We start from the raw sequence: 16,035 nt of genomic DNA, 5'->3' as shown, positions 1-16,035 counted from the left end.
GTGGGGATAAAAAACTGGAGAATTTGAGAGTTAATCACCGCAGAAAATGAGCAGTAGTGGATGTAATGTAGCGGGTGACAGAGAGAGGTCTCCGGCTGGTTTGGGTGATGTAGTGACATTAATAGAAATAACTAAGGCTATGTGCTAGGCTCTGTGCTAAATGTCCCTCCCTGTGTATCCAGAGCCTCACCCAGCTTGATTATTTTTTCATAACATTTACCGTACCACCTGACATATATATTCAATAAATAGTCAGGACTATAACCTAGTCAAGTTGGCACATCAAAAAAACCATCACAGAAGTCAGGCAGCCTGGCCTTAGAGAACACCTAGTTCCCTGCGACCTGCATGACCGGTTCGCCCAGCGTAAGAGGTCCAAGAACGTCCCAGGGTCTCCGCGAGAAATATGGAAGTTCCCTGAAGGACTGACTGATAAGTTTGCAGAGGTGAGGGTGTCACCACGGCAGGGGTGAACTGACCCTGTGAAGAAGGCCCCAGGGAAGGCTGCCCAAGCCAGAGATTTAAGAAAAGTGGCAGTCAGATGTCAGGTAACCTGCAAAATCAGGAGGTCAGCCAGGAAAACAGGCTCTGAGTTACACCAGTGTCAGATGCTTCAGTGACAGGTGAACTTCTGGGCCTTGGACCTCCTCGGGGGGGAAAAGGAAAAGAGAAGGAACCACCCCAGACTGAGCATTTCTCCCCGGGGTGGTGGGGGAGAGTTGAATGAAGCCCTAGGAGACTGCTTTGAGCAGGAAGAGACTGAATTACCTTTAATTGTCTCACCCACTCCCTGTATGCCGGAGTGGGCTCCAAAGCACTCCCAGAGAAATAAAGCAAGCTGCGTCCCCCACCCCCCCCAAATATAGGTCGCATATTGCCCAGACACGTACGATGTAAAAGTCTCTCCCATATGCTTTGTCTTTCTCCTGTCCTGATGTCTGTATGTTTTCTATGAATGGGGTGTAGTAGTTATCACAGCCCCAGTATGATGACTTTCTGGGTGACTGCATTAATAATAACTTGAAAAAAAAAATTTATTTATTTATTTATTTATGGCTGTGTTGGGTCTTCATTTCTGTGCGAGGGCTTTCTCTAGTTGCGGCAAGCAGGGGCCACTCTTCATCGCAGTGCGCGGGCCTCTCACTATCGTGGCCTCTTTTGTTGCGGAGCACAGGCTCCAGATGCGCAGGCTCAGTAGTTGTGGCTCACGGGCCTAGTTGCTCCACGGCATGTGGGATCTTCCCAGACCAGGGCTCGAACCCGTGTCCCCTGCATTAGCAGGCAGATTCTCAACCACTGTGCCACCAGGGAAGCACACTAATAATGATTTTTAGAGAAAGGTAGTGTTGCACGTTGGGTTTCCAGGGAAGCAGACTCTGAGATGGTTTAATGTGCAGGATGTTTCTTAAGGAGTGCCCTAGGATTACCTCCTGTCAAAGGGGAGGAAAGAAGTGAGATTGGGCAGAGGGAAGAGTCAAGCTGTGACAGTCTCAGTCCTCCTGACACCCCAAGTGGCCTCTGGAGCTAGAGTTGTCCCGAGATGCGCTGAGACGGCCATTGGAGGTGCTCAGACAATACTGAAGGACCTGACCTCTGTCTGCCGGCAGTGCTCTCAGCCAGCTAGGGCAGCAAGCCTTCCCTTGAAGGGGCATCTGGGCTGTGCCTCACAGTGTCCATCCCAGGGGACTTAGGGTTAGAATGTCTTAGGGTTGGAACTTGACTGCTGCCAGCAGCCCCCCAGGAACTCTGAGTTCCACCCCCCCAGCCCCTTCAGCTTTCATGACCCCTCTGCTTCCCCTGTGGGTCTGGTCTGCTCTCTCCTGGGTACCACCTGGATCACCCTCACCTTTTTCTTCTGACCAAGTTCTGAAGGAGCTACTCGCATTGGCTTAGGTCTGGGATTCCCAAACTCTTCTGTGGAACACTGGTTCCAGAGATGTTAGTATGACCTTCAAAAGCTGGGTGATATGTACACACGGGTTCATACTCTTCCCCCTTCTTTTGTGTATGTTTTAAAAAAATCTTCATAATAATAATAATATAAACAAATATATCTCCTTCTTAAAGAAAATGTGAGCTGGTAATGAGAGGAGGTATAGTGAAGCAGGTGAAAGTTTGGATTCTGAAGTTAGAGTATGTGAGTTTGAATCTAACACCTACTAGATGCAGTGACTTGGGCAAGTGACTTAACCTCTCTATGCTGTGCTCTGCTTCCCTGAACAACGGCGGGTGGTTCTTGACAGATGGAGACACTGTCCATGTCCGTGCAGTTATTTTATGGAAAAATATCAAGTATGAAGCCCAGAATGTATTTTTTTAAAGTTGTACATGTGTGTATACAAGGACCAACTGGAGAAAATAATTTTATTGATGCCTCATTTCTGGGAGACTGTAAAATATATTTTTCTCTGTAGACGTACCTCTGTCCTTGGACTAAGCGTGTCCATACAGACTTGGAAAGAAGCTCACCCTTGGGCTGGAATTCTGGGCTACAAGGAAGTTCCACAGGGTTCTTAGGAAGAAGGAAAGCAGATCTCTGAGCCCCTGGAGAGGATGGCTTATGGCCTGCAGGTTAGAGGGGATTCGGGCAGAGAGTCTCACTCACCAAGGCTACTAACATTGGTCTGTGAGGCCGGGCCGCATATTGATTGCCATTCATGTGGCAAAAAGAATCTGCAATTCTGGGAAACAACAGACCTTTGGTAAGGAATGAAGAAGCAAGGACGAGAAGCCTCCCCCCTCCATCGTGAAAGTATCAGTTGCCAGATGCCAAGGAGGTGTTCAAAGGCTGGTGGGGTCTCAGGGGCCAAATGGGGGTCACGGCAGAGGACAGCAGAGAGGCAGTGGCTGGGGATGCTGGTAGCACATTACATCTCTTGGAAGGGACCAGCCACTCGGGACCACTGCTCCTAACAGACAAGTCAGAGTCATAGGCATGATAAGCCCCACGGTTTCCTCAGCTCTGATTTTCTCCCCTGCACTATTCCCTGCAGAATTATTTATGATCATGAAAAATAGCAGGCAGGCCCGGTTCTGGAGAGTTCTGTAGCTGCTGGGAAGAATGAGGAGGTCGTTAGGTTTTGAAGTGGAGGCATGCTCCCAACTGGTCAAGCCACGGAGTGAGTGCTCAAGAAGCATTCAGTCAAAAAAAAAAATCATTAAAATTAAATGAATTATAAAAGTTGTGCTTGGTATTAAAAAAATCAGCAGTACAGAAGCATAGAGAGTAAAAACGGTTGTCGCTCCACAGACGTCACCAGTTTGATGTGAACATAAAGAACTTCCAGAACATAAAGATCTTCCTCATTTGTTCATTCGTTCCAATGGCCACATAACTTTTCATTGTAAGGATTGCTTGAGATTTTTTATCGTTCTAATGCTTCAGTGAGTCCAGCTTGGTGATTCCCAAACTGTGGTGTGTGTGTGTGTGTGTGTGTATTTGCACATATGTGTCAATATTTCCTTTGGACAGATTCCTACAGTGGAATCTGTCCAAAGGGTAGAACTAGGTCAAACGGCATGCATATTTTAAATGGTGCTGAATGGCCTTACACAAAGCCTTTACATTCCTACTGGATGTTGCATGCTTTTACTTTTGCCAATTTAAGAGGTGAAAAATGTACTTAGTTGTTTTATTTTGCTTTGTTAAAGGAATATTTTATTTTATCTTTTAACTCGTGGTAAAATATACATTACAAAATTTACCATTTTAATCGTTTTTGAGTGTACAGTTCTGTGAAATTAAGTACATTCTTATTGCTGTGCAACCGTGACCACCATCCTTCACCAGAAGTAATTTGCTTTTATTTAATAAGTTAATGAGGTGCTTCTCATTTATCTATTGACTTTTGTATTTTTCTTTCTCTCTCTTTCCTCCCTCCCTCCTTCTCTTTCTTTCTTCAGCCTCTTTATGATCTTTGCAGATTTTCTAACCAGACTTATGTCCTTTTATTTTTCTTGCCTTTTTAAAAATAATGCACTTTTCTATATTATGGGTATCATCTCTTTTGAGTTTTATATCCTTTGCTTGGCTTCTTCTACATTACATTAGTTCTAATCTTCACATCTTTGCAAGACAAGTATTATTAGTCCCATTTTGCAGATGAAGAAGCTAAAGTTTACTGAGGTTCCATGAGGTTACTTGATTTGCCAAAGGTCACACAGGTAATAAGTGGCAGAGATGAGGTGCGACTCCAGGTCGGTTGGGCTTTTTCACAGTTTTGGACTAAAGGGAAACTGTCTGAGGCAATAAGACTCTGCTAAGGGTGGGCAAGACTAGCAGGGGGTCTGGAAAGGCCAGGGGGAGCTCAAGAGACTTCAGGGGGAGGCTGGGGTAAAGGAGTTTCGGGGGATCTAGAAGAAGTTGGTGTTCCTAAGCATGGAGAAAACGAGAGACTGGCTCCCCCCTTCCCCTACCGCTCTTGCTGCATGAAGGACCATCTGAGCACTTTTGAATTGGGGTTCTTGTGGCTGCAGAGTAGAGGCCAGAGGGTGTGGTCTGGAGGCCCTTTCTGGGTGCTGATTCTGGGAAGTTTCTTGCTCTCTCTCCCACATCCAAGTCACACCCAGTGTGGTGGTTTTCACTTCCTTGATGTCACTTCACTTTTCTTCGTCCCCAGCTAGAGCCTGGTCTGGGTCCCCATCGTCTCTCCTAACTGGTCTTACCACTTCCACTCTCGCTCCCTCCAATCCCCCTTCCCCCCTGTAGCCCGAGGGGTCCTTCTAAAGTGCACATTTGATTGTGCAACTCCTCTGCTTGGGACTCTTGGGTGCTCAACAGTGCCTTGTGGATGGGGGCCAACTCTGCCCAGCGTGCAGGCCCTTCACCTGCTAGTGCTTGTTATCTCCCCGTCTCCCCATCACCTGCTTCCATTGATGGGTCCACCAGGCTGAATTCCATGAACTAGCTCACTCTTACTCACACCTCAGGCCTTTGCCTGCACCATTCCCTCTCCCTGGAATGCTGTTCTCCTGCTAACTCCTACTCAAATTGTAGGTCTCTGTTGAGATAACATTCCACTGCGAGGCTCTCCGTGGAAGGAGGGCTTGGTTATGGGTGGCCATGGACCTTTGTTGCACACATTCCACCATCTTGTAATTTTCTTTTTGTCGGTCTGTCTCTTGATCTTGGCTGCACATAGCATCACCAGGGCTGCTTTTAAAATACTGATGCTGGGGGAATTCCCTGGCAATCCAGTGGTTAGGACTCCACACTTTCACTGCTGAGGGCGCGGGTTCAATCCTTGGTCAGGGAACTAAGATCCCGCAAGCTGCGCGGCAAGGCCCCCCCCCAAAAAAAAACCGATGCTGGGGCCACAGTACCCCAGAAGGTTGCCAGGTAACTAACCAGCGGTGGGTCTGGGCCTCAGGAGATTTGGAAGTCCCCCAGGTTGAGTCTGATGAGCATCCTGGGATGAGAGCAGCAGTCCATGGGGCCAGGGGTCCTGTCTGTTAGAGTCATCATTCTAGACCCCTCACTTGGCATCGAAATGCTCATGTATTTAGTAAGTGTGTTGAAGAAATGAATGTAGCAGTTTCTAGAAGGGATGCAGGAACCATCGGGGACAAAAATATCAATATAATGCACACCAAACATACATTGGGTAGCAAGTTAGAGCTTTTGGAAGGTTCTAAAGAACAATCAGTCACCTGTCATGTAAAAATGCACCAATCATTTAGGTCACTTTAAAAAAAGTTTGTAGTTTAGTGAAACTGACACATTTAGACTGTTGTCACTTGTGTGTGACTGGTTCCCCTTTGGAAGCCTTCTCTCCTCCCCAGGGCCCCTTGAAGCCAAATGCTGTACTATCAGAGACCCCAAAATCCACCTCCCTAGGATTGGTGTGTAATTTAAATTATACTGAAATTTTACTAAATTTTAAAATTTTCCTGAAATTTACTAAATTTTCCTGAAATTTTCATTAGTTATGGACAATAAAACATCATAAAAACTCAATGGCCAACATCTCCGCTTTCTTTTTCCCCCCAATAGCCTTCTCCAGTTTCCTTTGTCTCTAGTCTCTCTGTCTTTCCTCCCCTCTCTGAAAAAAAAATTCTCTCCAATGTCTGGCAATTCAGCTATTTGCCTCTGCTTGCATAGTCCACAGAGTAAGCCAGAGCCAGAAGCTAGCTGAGCAGTGACCATTCACAGTGTCTCCAGTGCTCTCCCAGGAGGCCTCAGTTCATCCTGATTTACCATTAAGCCCCTTCTGTCAAAAATCATTCATACCTGGCACCAAAGTTGTGCCCGGTTTCCAGGAGCAAGGTACCATTCACCTCAGCACCGTGTCACCCACGCGGATGTGGGGAGGGGAGAGGCTGGAGGTGGGGAGGGGAGAGGCTGGAGAGGGGGAGGAGGGGCGGAGAATGGAAATGTGCCAACAATGGGAAACCTTCTCCCTACGCCAGGTCTGATGTAAGACCAGTAGAAGCACAAGGGATGGTTAGGGGACGTGGTTGAAGTGGCCCCAAGCAGAACTGCAGTTATCAACACCCTTCAGGCAAAGACCACCAGAGACACACCTGAAGTTGAATTAGTTGGATTTATTGCTCTTTGCAACCAGGAAGAACGCATACCTTGGGGAACTGTGGGGCATCTCAGTAAAAGGGTGTTGGGAGGGCTTGTTATAGGATTTGGCTTGTGCTGTTAGGTGATCTGGGGGGAAGTTCAAGGAAGCAGGGCTTTGCTCTAGATTAAATGTTTTCAGGAAGTGGTTGTAATTCTGATTGAGCGTCTATGTGAGTTTGCTACGGCTGTCATAATAAAAATACCACAGACTGGGTGGCTTAAACAACAGAAGTTAATTTTCTCAAGTTCTGGAGGCCAGAAGTCCAAAGTCAAGGTGTTGGCAGATTTAGTTTCTCCTGAGCCCTCTTTCCTTGGCTCGCAGATGGTCACCTTCTTGCTGTGTCCTAACATGGTCATCCCTCCAAATCCGAGGGCCCCTGTGTGTCCAAATCTATTGTGTGTCCAATTTTCCTTTTCTTATAAGGACAGCAGTCAGATTAGATTAGGACCCACCATAACAGCCTCATTTAACATAATCACTTCTTAAAGACCCTAACTTCAAATATAGTCACCTCCTGAGATACAGGGGTATGGGCTTCAACATATGAATTTTGTGGGCACACAGTTCAGCCCATAACAGCATCTTAATACATCTTGTCTATAAGGTGGGGGGAATGATGGAGGCTAGAGCTGGGATTGGTAAAGAAGCAGCAGTCACTCATTAGTCAGGATAGGGGATGTTTTTAGTCCTTTTTGTGGTTTGGATAATGTTCATGTTTTGTCTGTGTTGTGACATGATCATGGAGTGGTCTTGTTTTTGTCTTTATCCATCATAGTCACAGAGTGGCCTTGGCAGATGTTGATATTCTGTGAATTATTTATGTTCAGCAGGAGAACACCACAACCTGGCTGTGGATATTGCCAACCAAGTCCTCACTGATAGAGCCAGGTCAGTTCCTGGCTGTCAGGGGATGTTTCTTCTTTCTCAAGATCTGTGTACTGACTAAGCCAATGCAGCTTTGGGATGATTGCCACACTTTCTCACTTAGAAATTCTGGTGCCAACCTTGGGTGACCAAGGGAGTGTGGCAAAACTCTAGTCCCCTTCCAGGAATGCATGAAGTCTGAAGACCTAGAAGTGTAGGAAATCCATTTTCAGCTGCCCACTTCGAAAACACACCCTGATGGTGAAGCACCACGCTGGAACTCCTGGGAATTCCTTGGCACCCTGCTTCACCTGGTGTATTTGTTTTCGGTTGTTGTGTAACAAATCACCTTTAACTCAGTGGCTTAACACAGCACACATTTATTATCTTGCAGTTTCTCTGGGTCAGGAGTTCCGGCATAGCTTAACCGGAGCCTCTGCTTAGGGTAACAAAAGGCTGCAATCAAGGTGTTTCCCAGGACTCGGTTCTCAGCAGAGGCTCCACTGGGGAAGGATCTGTTTCTGAGCTCTTGCAGGTTGTCGGCAGAATTCATTTCTTCATGGCTGTAGGACTCATGGCAACTTGTTTTTCAAAGACAGCAATGGACAGAGACTCTAGCAAGCTTGGCACTCCATGGACATTCCATCCCTCTTGCCACATTCCATTGGTTAGAAGCAAGTCCCAGGTCCCGCTCACACTCAAGGACAGGGGGTTAAACAAAAGTATGAATACCAGGAGGCAGCTGTTTTGATCACTTTGGGAAACCTGTGGTGTGGTAAGTGACTCAGGACTTGGATGGCTGCAGGCTGGCCAAGCCAGGCAGGGCAAAGGCACAGAGGTGCAGCAGAAGCCACAGCAAATCCTCTGTGTATCCTGAAAGCTTTGCTTTTGAGGAAAGATCTGATTTTGGGGAAAGAGCAAAAAGATATCCAGGGCATAATTTCCTCAGGTGACTGCTATGAAGGGACCAAGACTCACAGGTTGGTGTACATTCAGGAAGCCATTGGTAGGGGCACAAAGAAAGAAATTAAGAGTAGGTGGACAGAAGGAGGGTTTCTGGGGTATCAACTGTACATGAAGGAGAAACAGAAGGAGGAGGGAAAGGATTAGAAACATCCAAGTCTTTGGCAGTGGGATGTGAGAGGTATGGACCAAGAACAATACTCAAGTGGGGGAGTTGAACCTGATACAGAAACTCTGTGGATAGGCAGAGAGGAGTCTACAGGGGCCTTTAGCATCTCCTTTCTGACCATGAAAGGGAAGCAAGGAAGACTTTCAGCCTAGATGTCTTTAGAAGACAAGTGAGGACCAGGCCATGCCCACCTGCCTGTCACCAGGTCTGGGGAAGCGCCCTGGAGTGATAGGGGACAGTGTATGTAGGGTAGATGTGATTCTACTGAATGTTTGGACACTGAGTGTCTTATAGAATAAATCTTCCTTAATGATGGGTCTGACTAAGGCAGGAAGGTCCACCTAAAAAATGTTAGAACCAAACAAAGTTATCCATATACTAGACATTTCAAACTCAGCGTCTGACTATATTCTGGGCCTTGAAATAAATCCCAGCAAATTTAAAATATTTGAAATTATATAGAGTATAATTATAATGGAGCTAGATTAGAAATCAATAACAACAAAATATCTAGGAAAAATCCATAACTTGGAAGTCAAGTAACATACTGCTAAGTTATCCATGTTCAAAGAAAAAAAAATCACCAGGGAAATTAGAAAGTACTCCCAACAGAATGATAATGAAAATAAATCTTTTCAAAATCTGTGTGATGCAGCTAAAGCAGTGCTTTGAGGGAAATTTATAGTTGTAAATATTTATATTAGAAAAGAAGAAAGTTTAAAAGTCAGTGATCTAAGGTTCCACCTTAAGAAGCTAGAAAAAGAAGAGCAAAGTAAATCCAAAGTAGAAGGAAGGAAATAATAAAGGTAAGAGTAGAAATCAAAGGAACAGAAAAGAGTAAGAAGACTAACAAGGTCAGTCATGTTTTCTGACACATTATTCCTCCCCCTCTTCCCCCTAGCCACAGCTGATTGGATGAGAATTCATTTGGAGTGGGGGAAAGAGTATGAAATAATAGGTAATTACTTCCTTTTGAGTTCTTGATGCTTGTATCTCACAACCAGAGAGAACTTCTTTTGCCAGTAGGTGGCAGCGCTGGCACCTTGAAAACCCGGACAGGCTGCCTTCTGGGTCGGCTGGGGACCAATGATTGCCGCCGGGCTGAAACGAAGCAGTCATTTCAAGACAGGAGAGAGAGTCAACTCCAGAAAGCAAATCCTCACTCGAATTTAGAACACGGAAAAGTTTGAGATCTCTCTCTCAATCCGCCTCTCCCTCTCTCCCCCTCTCCCTCCTGTCTCTCCCTCCCTCCCTCCCTCTCTCTCTCTCTCGCTCTCTCTCTCTCTCTCTCTCACACACACACACACACACACACACACACACACACACACACAAATCTGGAAAACCTGAATGAAAGCTTGAAAAACTTGCCGTTTAAAAACCTGGGGTTCTTAACTGGAAGTACTGCTGATGGGCACCAGAGGCTCAGAAAACTCCTCCTCCCACTGTGAGCAAATCGCCGCCCCCGCCCCCCCCTCCCCGAGATCCTCCAAAGTTTACATCAGATCCCCAAAATGGACGGGGACTTAAAACAATTAAGATACCCTGCCTACGAATGCTCCGTTAAACACCACTCAGAAGTTAATCGGGCGGGAGTCTGGGCTATAAAGGGAGGTGGTGGAGTGCACCCAGGCCTTGGGTGGGAGGTGGGAGAGGCCGAGCACACCCAGTTGCTTTTATAACTTTTTCTTCCTGAAGGGTCACTGCTGTAAAAAACCCCTTGGGGAGTTGAGAGCGGAAAGAGAGCGACCACTTTTTGCAGACCTATTATGTGCGTCCTAAATGTCCTCATTTAATCTTTGCAGTAATCCTTCGAGTTCGCTGTTAATCCTTCCTATTACTCTCCCAAATCCCTTAAGAGGGCACTTACTTAATGGACTGCCGGCTTTCGTGGTTCCGGGTTTTAACTGAATGCACACACTGACTAGTTCCCTCTTTCACAGACAAAACTTCCCTGCGATTGCCTTTGTTTACATGAACTTGCCTTTAAAAATAGCCTTTCATTTATTTCTTTGGTCTATTTCTTTCCATCAAGAGCCACCCTCAGAATTGGCAGCGTGAACGCAGAAGTAAGGGCAGGAGCTAGTACGATTTTCGGTTGAATTTAGAAGACAGTCCTGGAGCCTCACTTTTCCCTTCTGGCCGGCTCACGGGGTGGCCGGCGGCCGGGGCAGGGTTTGGGCGGGAGGACCGGGGCCGGGGATCCCGCGGCTGCCTCTGCGCGGGGCAGACGGGCGGCGGAGGGGTTGGGCGGGGTCGGGGTTCGGCCTCACGTGGCCGCCGCCTCCGGGCTTGCGGGTGAGCCCCGCCCGGAGGCGGTCCCGCTAACCGCTGAGAGAGCCGGCGAGAGGCGCGGGGAAGTGGGCGAGCGCCCCCGGGCCCTCGAGTCCGGCGCGCCATGGCAGGCGCCGGGCGAGTACGCAGCCCCGCGGCCGCCTGCTAGCCGAGTCGGGAGGCCACTGTTGGGTCCCTCCTTCCCTCTGCGCCCCAGGCCTCGGAGCCACCGAGAGGAGGATGAGTCCCTGGAGCTGGTTCCTGCTGCCGACCCTCCGCCTCCTGCCCGCGAGCGCAGCCCCTCCGCGCGGCGCGCCCGCCCCCGCCAACTGCAAGCTCAAGCCCCAAGTAAGGCGCGCAGCGGGCGCGGGCGCGGCGGCCTCCCGGCACCTCCTGGGGGTGGTTACCTTCCCAACCGCATTGAGCCCCGTGCTCTTGGGCCCCGAGCCGACTCAGCGGGCCCGGCTCCCACCTTGCACGGCGGCGCCTCCTAGCTCGCGCTTCCCGCCGAGCCCCCGGGTTCCCCTTTCCGGTGGGGTCGCAGAACTCCGGCCACACGAGACCCTGTCCCCTAGCCCTCGCCATTCGTCAGCCGAAGGGAGTCCCGGGCCGGGTCTCCCGGGTCTCGCCAGCCTGCTTCGCTGGCGTTTGAGGGACGAATCCGCGAAGACCCAGTGGGCCCGGGACTTGGGCACATTTACTTCGAAGTTTGTTCTGCCTGCTCGTCCCTAGCGTTTCATTTCTGCTCGTTTCGCAATGGTAATAGCCCCCAGCAGCTGCTTGATTTAACTTTCGTCTATTCAGTACCCGAGTTAGGAGGAATGGGGGGGGAGCTGAAGCCACCCCCCTTGTTTTACTGATGTGGGAAACTGAGGCTCAGAGAGGGACTTTTGTGCTCCAGGTTACAGAGCGCGTTCGTGGAGAGAGAGACCAGGTCTGACAGCCCAGCGTTCACGCATCCGGCGCCTCCTTAGATCTTCGCATCAGCGTTTTGGGGTGAGGGGAGCCGAGGTGAGAGAGCCCCAGTGACCTGCCCGTGTCCACCCAGCCCTATAGGAACAGAAGCCGAACGGAAACCCGGCAGGTCTGGCGTCTCCGGGGCTGAACCTCTTTCGAGAAGAGCATTTCCATTTCCTGATCAATTTTCCTAAGCTCGGAATTTTCTGCAGGTCTGAAGTCCCTCTCTTCTGAGTTCCGTGGAAGTTGACTTTTGCGAGCTTGCATCGGTGGGTCCAAGCTCTGTGGATCCCTGGCGCTGGGGAGGGTGATCGTAGACTGAGCGCCCTCGGACGCCGGGTGCCGGAGTTCAGGGGTCTGCCCACCTTCGGTGACACCTGCGCAGCATCCGGGGCCGCGTCCACTTCCCTCCGTGATTTTATTCATTGTCTTAACCACAGCAAGGGAGAAGGTGACCTCACTGAGCCGTTCCTGGCGCACAGGGCTGCCCGGGAAGCTGCACTGTGTTCTAGGGCGCCCAGGGCTGCGGACGCGCGGAGGCCGAAGAGGGAAATCCTCACCAGGGATCGTTCCAAACTCTGCTGCGGTGTGGCAGCTGCGGGCTTGTTATACAAGGCAGAAGTCCATCCTTCCATATGAAAGCAGAGTGCCTTGCAGTTTTGCGAATCTATTACCAACTCGTAATAATATTATCGAGTGAGTCTTGATAAGGTCTCTGTTTCTCCCTTCTGTTGAATCTGTCTTCATGGGTCTTTTGTTCTGTCAGTTCGCATACTTTTTGGTCTCATAGTAAAACACTTGTGTGGGTTAACAGAAATATTAATAAAATACAAGAATACACAAGCACACATGCCATTGACTGTCGAAGGGTGATGTTATCTAGAGACTTGTAGCCTCTAGAAAATTCTGTTTGTACACTTGTGAGAGAATGAAAGAGGAAAATATCTTTGTATTATTATGAAAATAGCTCTGATCTTACAGACTGCTTGAAAGGGACTTGGGGACATTCACAAGTCCCTGGACCACACTTTGAGAATCAATGTTCTATTCTGTGGGCAAACTGCCTTGTCCTGTGTGGAGGTCAGAAGGTCAGTCAGTGGCAGGGCTGTCTACTTGACCTGCAGGCTGTAGAGGGCACTGTGGGTGGGTCCCCCAGGGGGTTGAGGTGTTGAGATTGTAGAGTGAGGCTCTGGAATCCAGCCTCCCATCCAGTGTGGCAGCTTCCTGTAGCTTTCTGGAAGGACTGTGGCTTGATAGCTGGCTTGGTTTTCAACTTTCGTTAATCATTAGAGAGGTCTGAGCCAAAGTCCGCCACAGACAAGGCAGGCTTTACCCAGAGCAACACACAGGTTGAGTCTGTTCCTTATCAACACTCAAACACAATTCTGGAGTGTTCTACCATTCCTGCTAGCGTCCTTTCACATTTGCTGTTTCTTCACCCAGATATCCACATGCTTGCTCCCATACTTCCATCTGGGCTTTGCTCAAATTCTCTCTATGAGACCCTTCCCGATTACCTATTAAAGATTATGTCACCCCCCAATTCCCCGGCCACCCCGCCCTCCTATCTGCTTTTCCGACTTTATTTTCCTGTGTAGCACTTAACCATCATCTGGTAAAAATGTTTGTTTATTGCCCCCCCCCACCCCAATCTTCATAAGCGTAGGAATTTTTGTTTGCTGCTGCATCCCCAGCGCATACAAGAGTGCCTGGCCATAGTAGATGCTAAATAAATATTTGTCGAATGAAAAGGGCAAACTAAAGCCAACTTACTTTAATATCATTCCAGCTGGTCTGCTGAAGGGTCCTCTTGGAAAAGAGCAGTTATCTCAGGTCCAGGAGCTGGATGGGAAGAGCTGAGGGGGCCCGTGGCTTAGGGATTTAGCCCACTTTACACAAGCTGTCATTGTGCTACTTTGTTTCATTGTATGGATTACACGTGTGTTAAAATCTCCAGTGAGGTGATTCAGTCCGCAGAACTTCGTGCGTCTCTGTCATCCAGGGACATGTCTTTTTCTTTTAAAAGAAACCTGTTCATGGTGTTAAGTTTTTTTTTTCCTTTGAAATCATCAGAATGTTAAGATACATGGCTCCCTCTAGTAGCATGTAAGGGCCACAATTACAGTGAAAGGGGGGTGGTAGAGCCATTTTGTTTTTCTTTTATGGAGACCAATAGCCCTTCCCCTGAGGGTGTCGGTGTGAGGCAGGGGCAGCTGCACCCCTAAGACCAGTGCAGCAGCCTAGGGGCTCACCTGTGGGCAAAGGCAAGGTAAGAGCTCCCTGATCAGAAGCCCTGAAGACTCGCCTTTCAGAAGGGCCAGGTAGAGAGGTGTCAGTAGCCAGAGTGGGAGACAGGGTGCCCTCCTGGGTCAGAACAGAACTCCATGTATTGAAGAAGCTCCACAAGATAAGGATCATTTCTTTAAAACCACTTTAAAACCCCTGGCTTCAGTCTATTTATCTCTTGTAAAAATAAAATACAGTGTGTGTGTGTGGAAAAAAAAAAAAAAAAAAGAGTGGTAGGCAAAGAGATCCCATAAATATTTATTACTATATATATGTATATACTTTTTTGTAAATGTTGCAATAAAACTTTATATTGCTGATAGCAATGTAAGCTGATTCAACACTTCTAGAAATTAAAAAAAAAAAAAAAAAAATAAAACCCCTGGCTTAAAAAAAAAAAAAAAGTGGAAAAGCCCCCCACCCCCCAAGCTGTGTTATCCCGAAAAGAGAGAACGGGAAAGGATGGCCCTCTGAGGAGTTAAAGATGTCAGTGTGGGTTCATCTGGGTAGGTCATTGAGGCCCAAGATGGGGAGCTGGACAGAGCCTCTCTAGATGTGGAGTCAGGTGGTCCTCCCGAGTGATGGTGCACCTAGCAGAGTACGAATTGAAAAAGATGTAAGTCTGAATCGCGAGGGATGTCTGTTGCATGCTAAGGTCGCCTGATACGGTGTTTAAAACCTGGGGCTCAGGGGCCAGCCTGCCTGGCTTCAAATCCTGGATCCACTACTTAGCAGCTATGAGACCTTCGGTAGCATAATAAACCTCTCAAGGCCTCGGTGTCTCCGTCTGGAAACAGCCAGTGTCTTACTTAGGTGTGTATCCTCCCTCTTCCTCTCTTCCCCATCTCGCCTATGTGGGCACCGCGCAGGCGGTCACCCACACCATGCCACCAAAGCCGTTCTTGTCTGGGTCGCCAGTGACCTCCGTGTCGCTCTATCCAGAGATTAGTTGTCCAAATCCTCGACTTATTTAGTCCCTCAACCACACCCAACCCACTGGCTTACTGTCTCCTCCCCGAAGCTCTTCCTTCAGTGCGCTTCCTGCTCTTCTGATTTTCCCTGCTACCTCGCTGGCCACTTCTCTTTTTCTGGCTTCTCTTCTTTCCCTTGACTTCACAAGGTTGGACCATTTCTAGACCCATTCTCTCCTGTTTGCACTTAGTCCCTTGGAGATCTCATCTAGTCCTATGGCTTTAAATAACATCGAAATGATGACAACACCCAGATTTTCATCTAGGGCCCAGATCTCTCCCAGACTCCAGACTCATGCATCCGCCTAGCCACTCGACCTCCCCACTTGGATGTCTGCTTGACATTTCAACTCAACAGGACCAGCACCGAACTTCTGACCTTCTCTCGAATCCTGTTCCACCCCATCTTCTCCATCTGGGGTGATGGTAACTTCATCCTTTTAATTAACCGATTCATCAGCAAATCCTGTTGGCTCTTGCTTCCAGAATACAGCCAGAATCTCATCTCTGATCACTTCTCATCAAGTCTGTCACTACTGCTCTGTTCTCTCACTTGGGTCATTTCAGTAACTTCCTAACTGACCTTCTTTCATCTGCCCTCATCTCTCAGTAGTCTGTTCATCACAGCTGCCAGAGTGATCCTGTCAACACATTAACTCAGCTCGTTTCACTTCTCTCATTAAAAACCTGCACCAGCTTCCATCCTACTCAGCATAAAAGCCTCCACCCTTCCAGGAGCTCGGGGGCCCTGTGCGGCCAGGCCTTGTTGACCTCTCTGACCTTTGCCTCCTGCCTGCCTCTTGAGCCGTCCAGCTGCAGTCATGCTGGCCTCTTTCCTGCTCCTCCAACACATTGAGGGCCTTTCTGCCCCAGGGTCTTTGCACTTGCTGGTGCCTCCTCTTGGAGGGATTGCTCTTCTCCCAGATAGTCCTGTACTTTGACCTCTTACCTCCTTCACGGCAAGGCTTAAATGACCTACTGG

General features: G+C 48.5%; 1 protein-coding gene across 1 annotated transcript in view; it reads left to right on the top strand.

Moving 5' to 3' along the window:
- The first annotated feature begins 10,908 nt into the window (after positions 1 to 10,908).
- TRABD2A (TraB domain containing 2A) overlaps positions 10,909 to 16,035 on the top strand; it is a 56,479-nt gene continuing 51,352 nt past the window's right edge. Inside the window, 1 exon segment of the mRNA XM_068564370.1 lies at positions 10,909 to 11,187. Within this exon segment, the coding sequence (XP_068420471.1) occupies positions 11,080 to 11,187 (108 nt within the window). The 5' untranslated portion in view covers positions 10,909 to 11,079.

The sequence above is a fragment of the Eschrichtius robustus genome, chromosome 15, assembly GCF_028021215.1.
Source record: "Eschrichtius robustus isolate mEscRob2 chromosome 15, mEscRob2.pri, whole genome shotgun sequence".
NCBI lineage: Eukaryota > Metazoa > Chordata > Mammalia > Artiodactyla > Eschrichtiidae > Eschrichtius > Eschrichtius robustus.
This window is presented reverse-complemented; position numbering and strand designations above follow the sequence as displayed.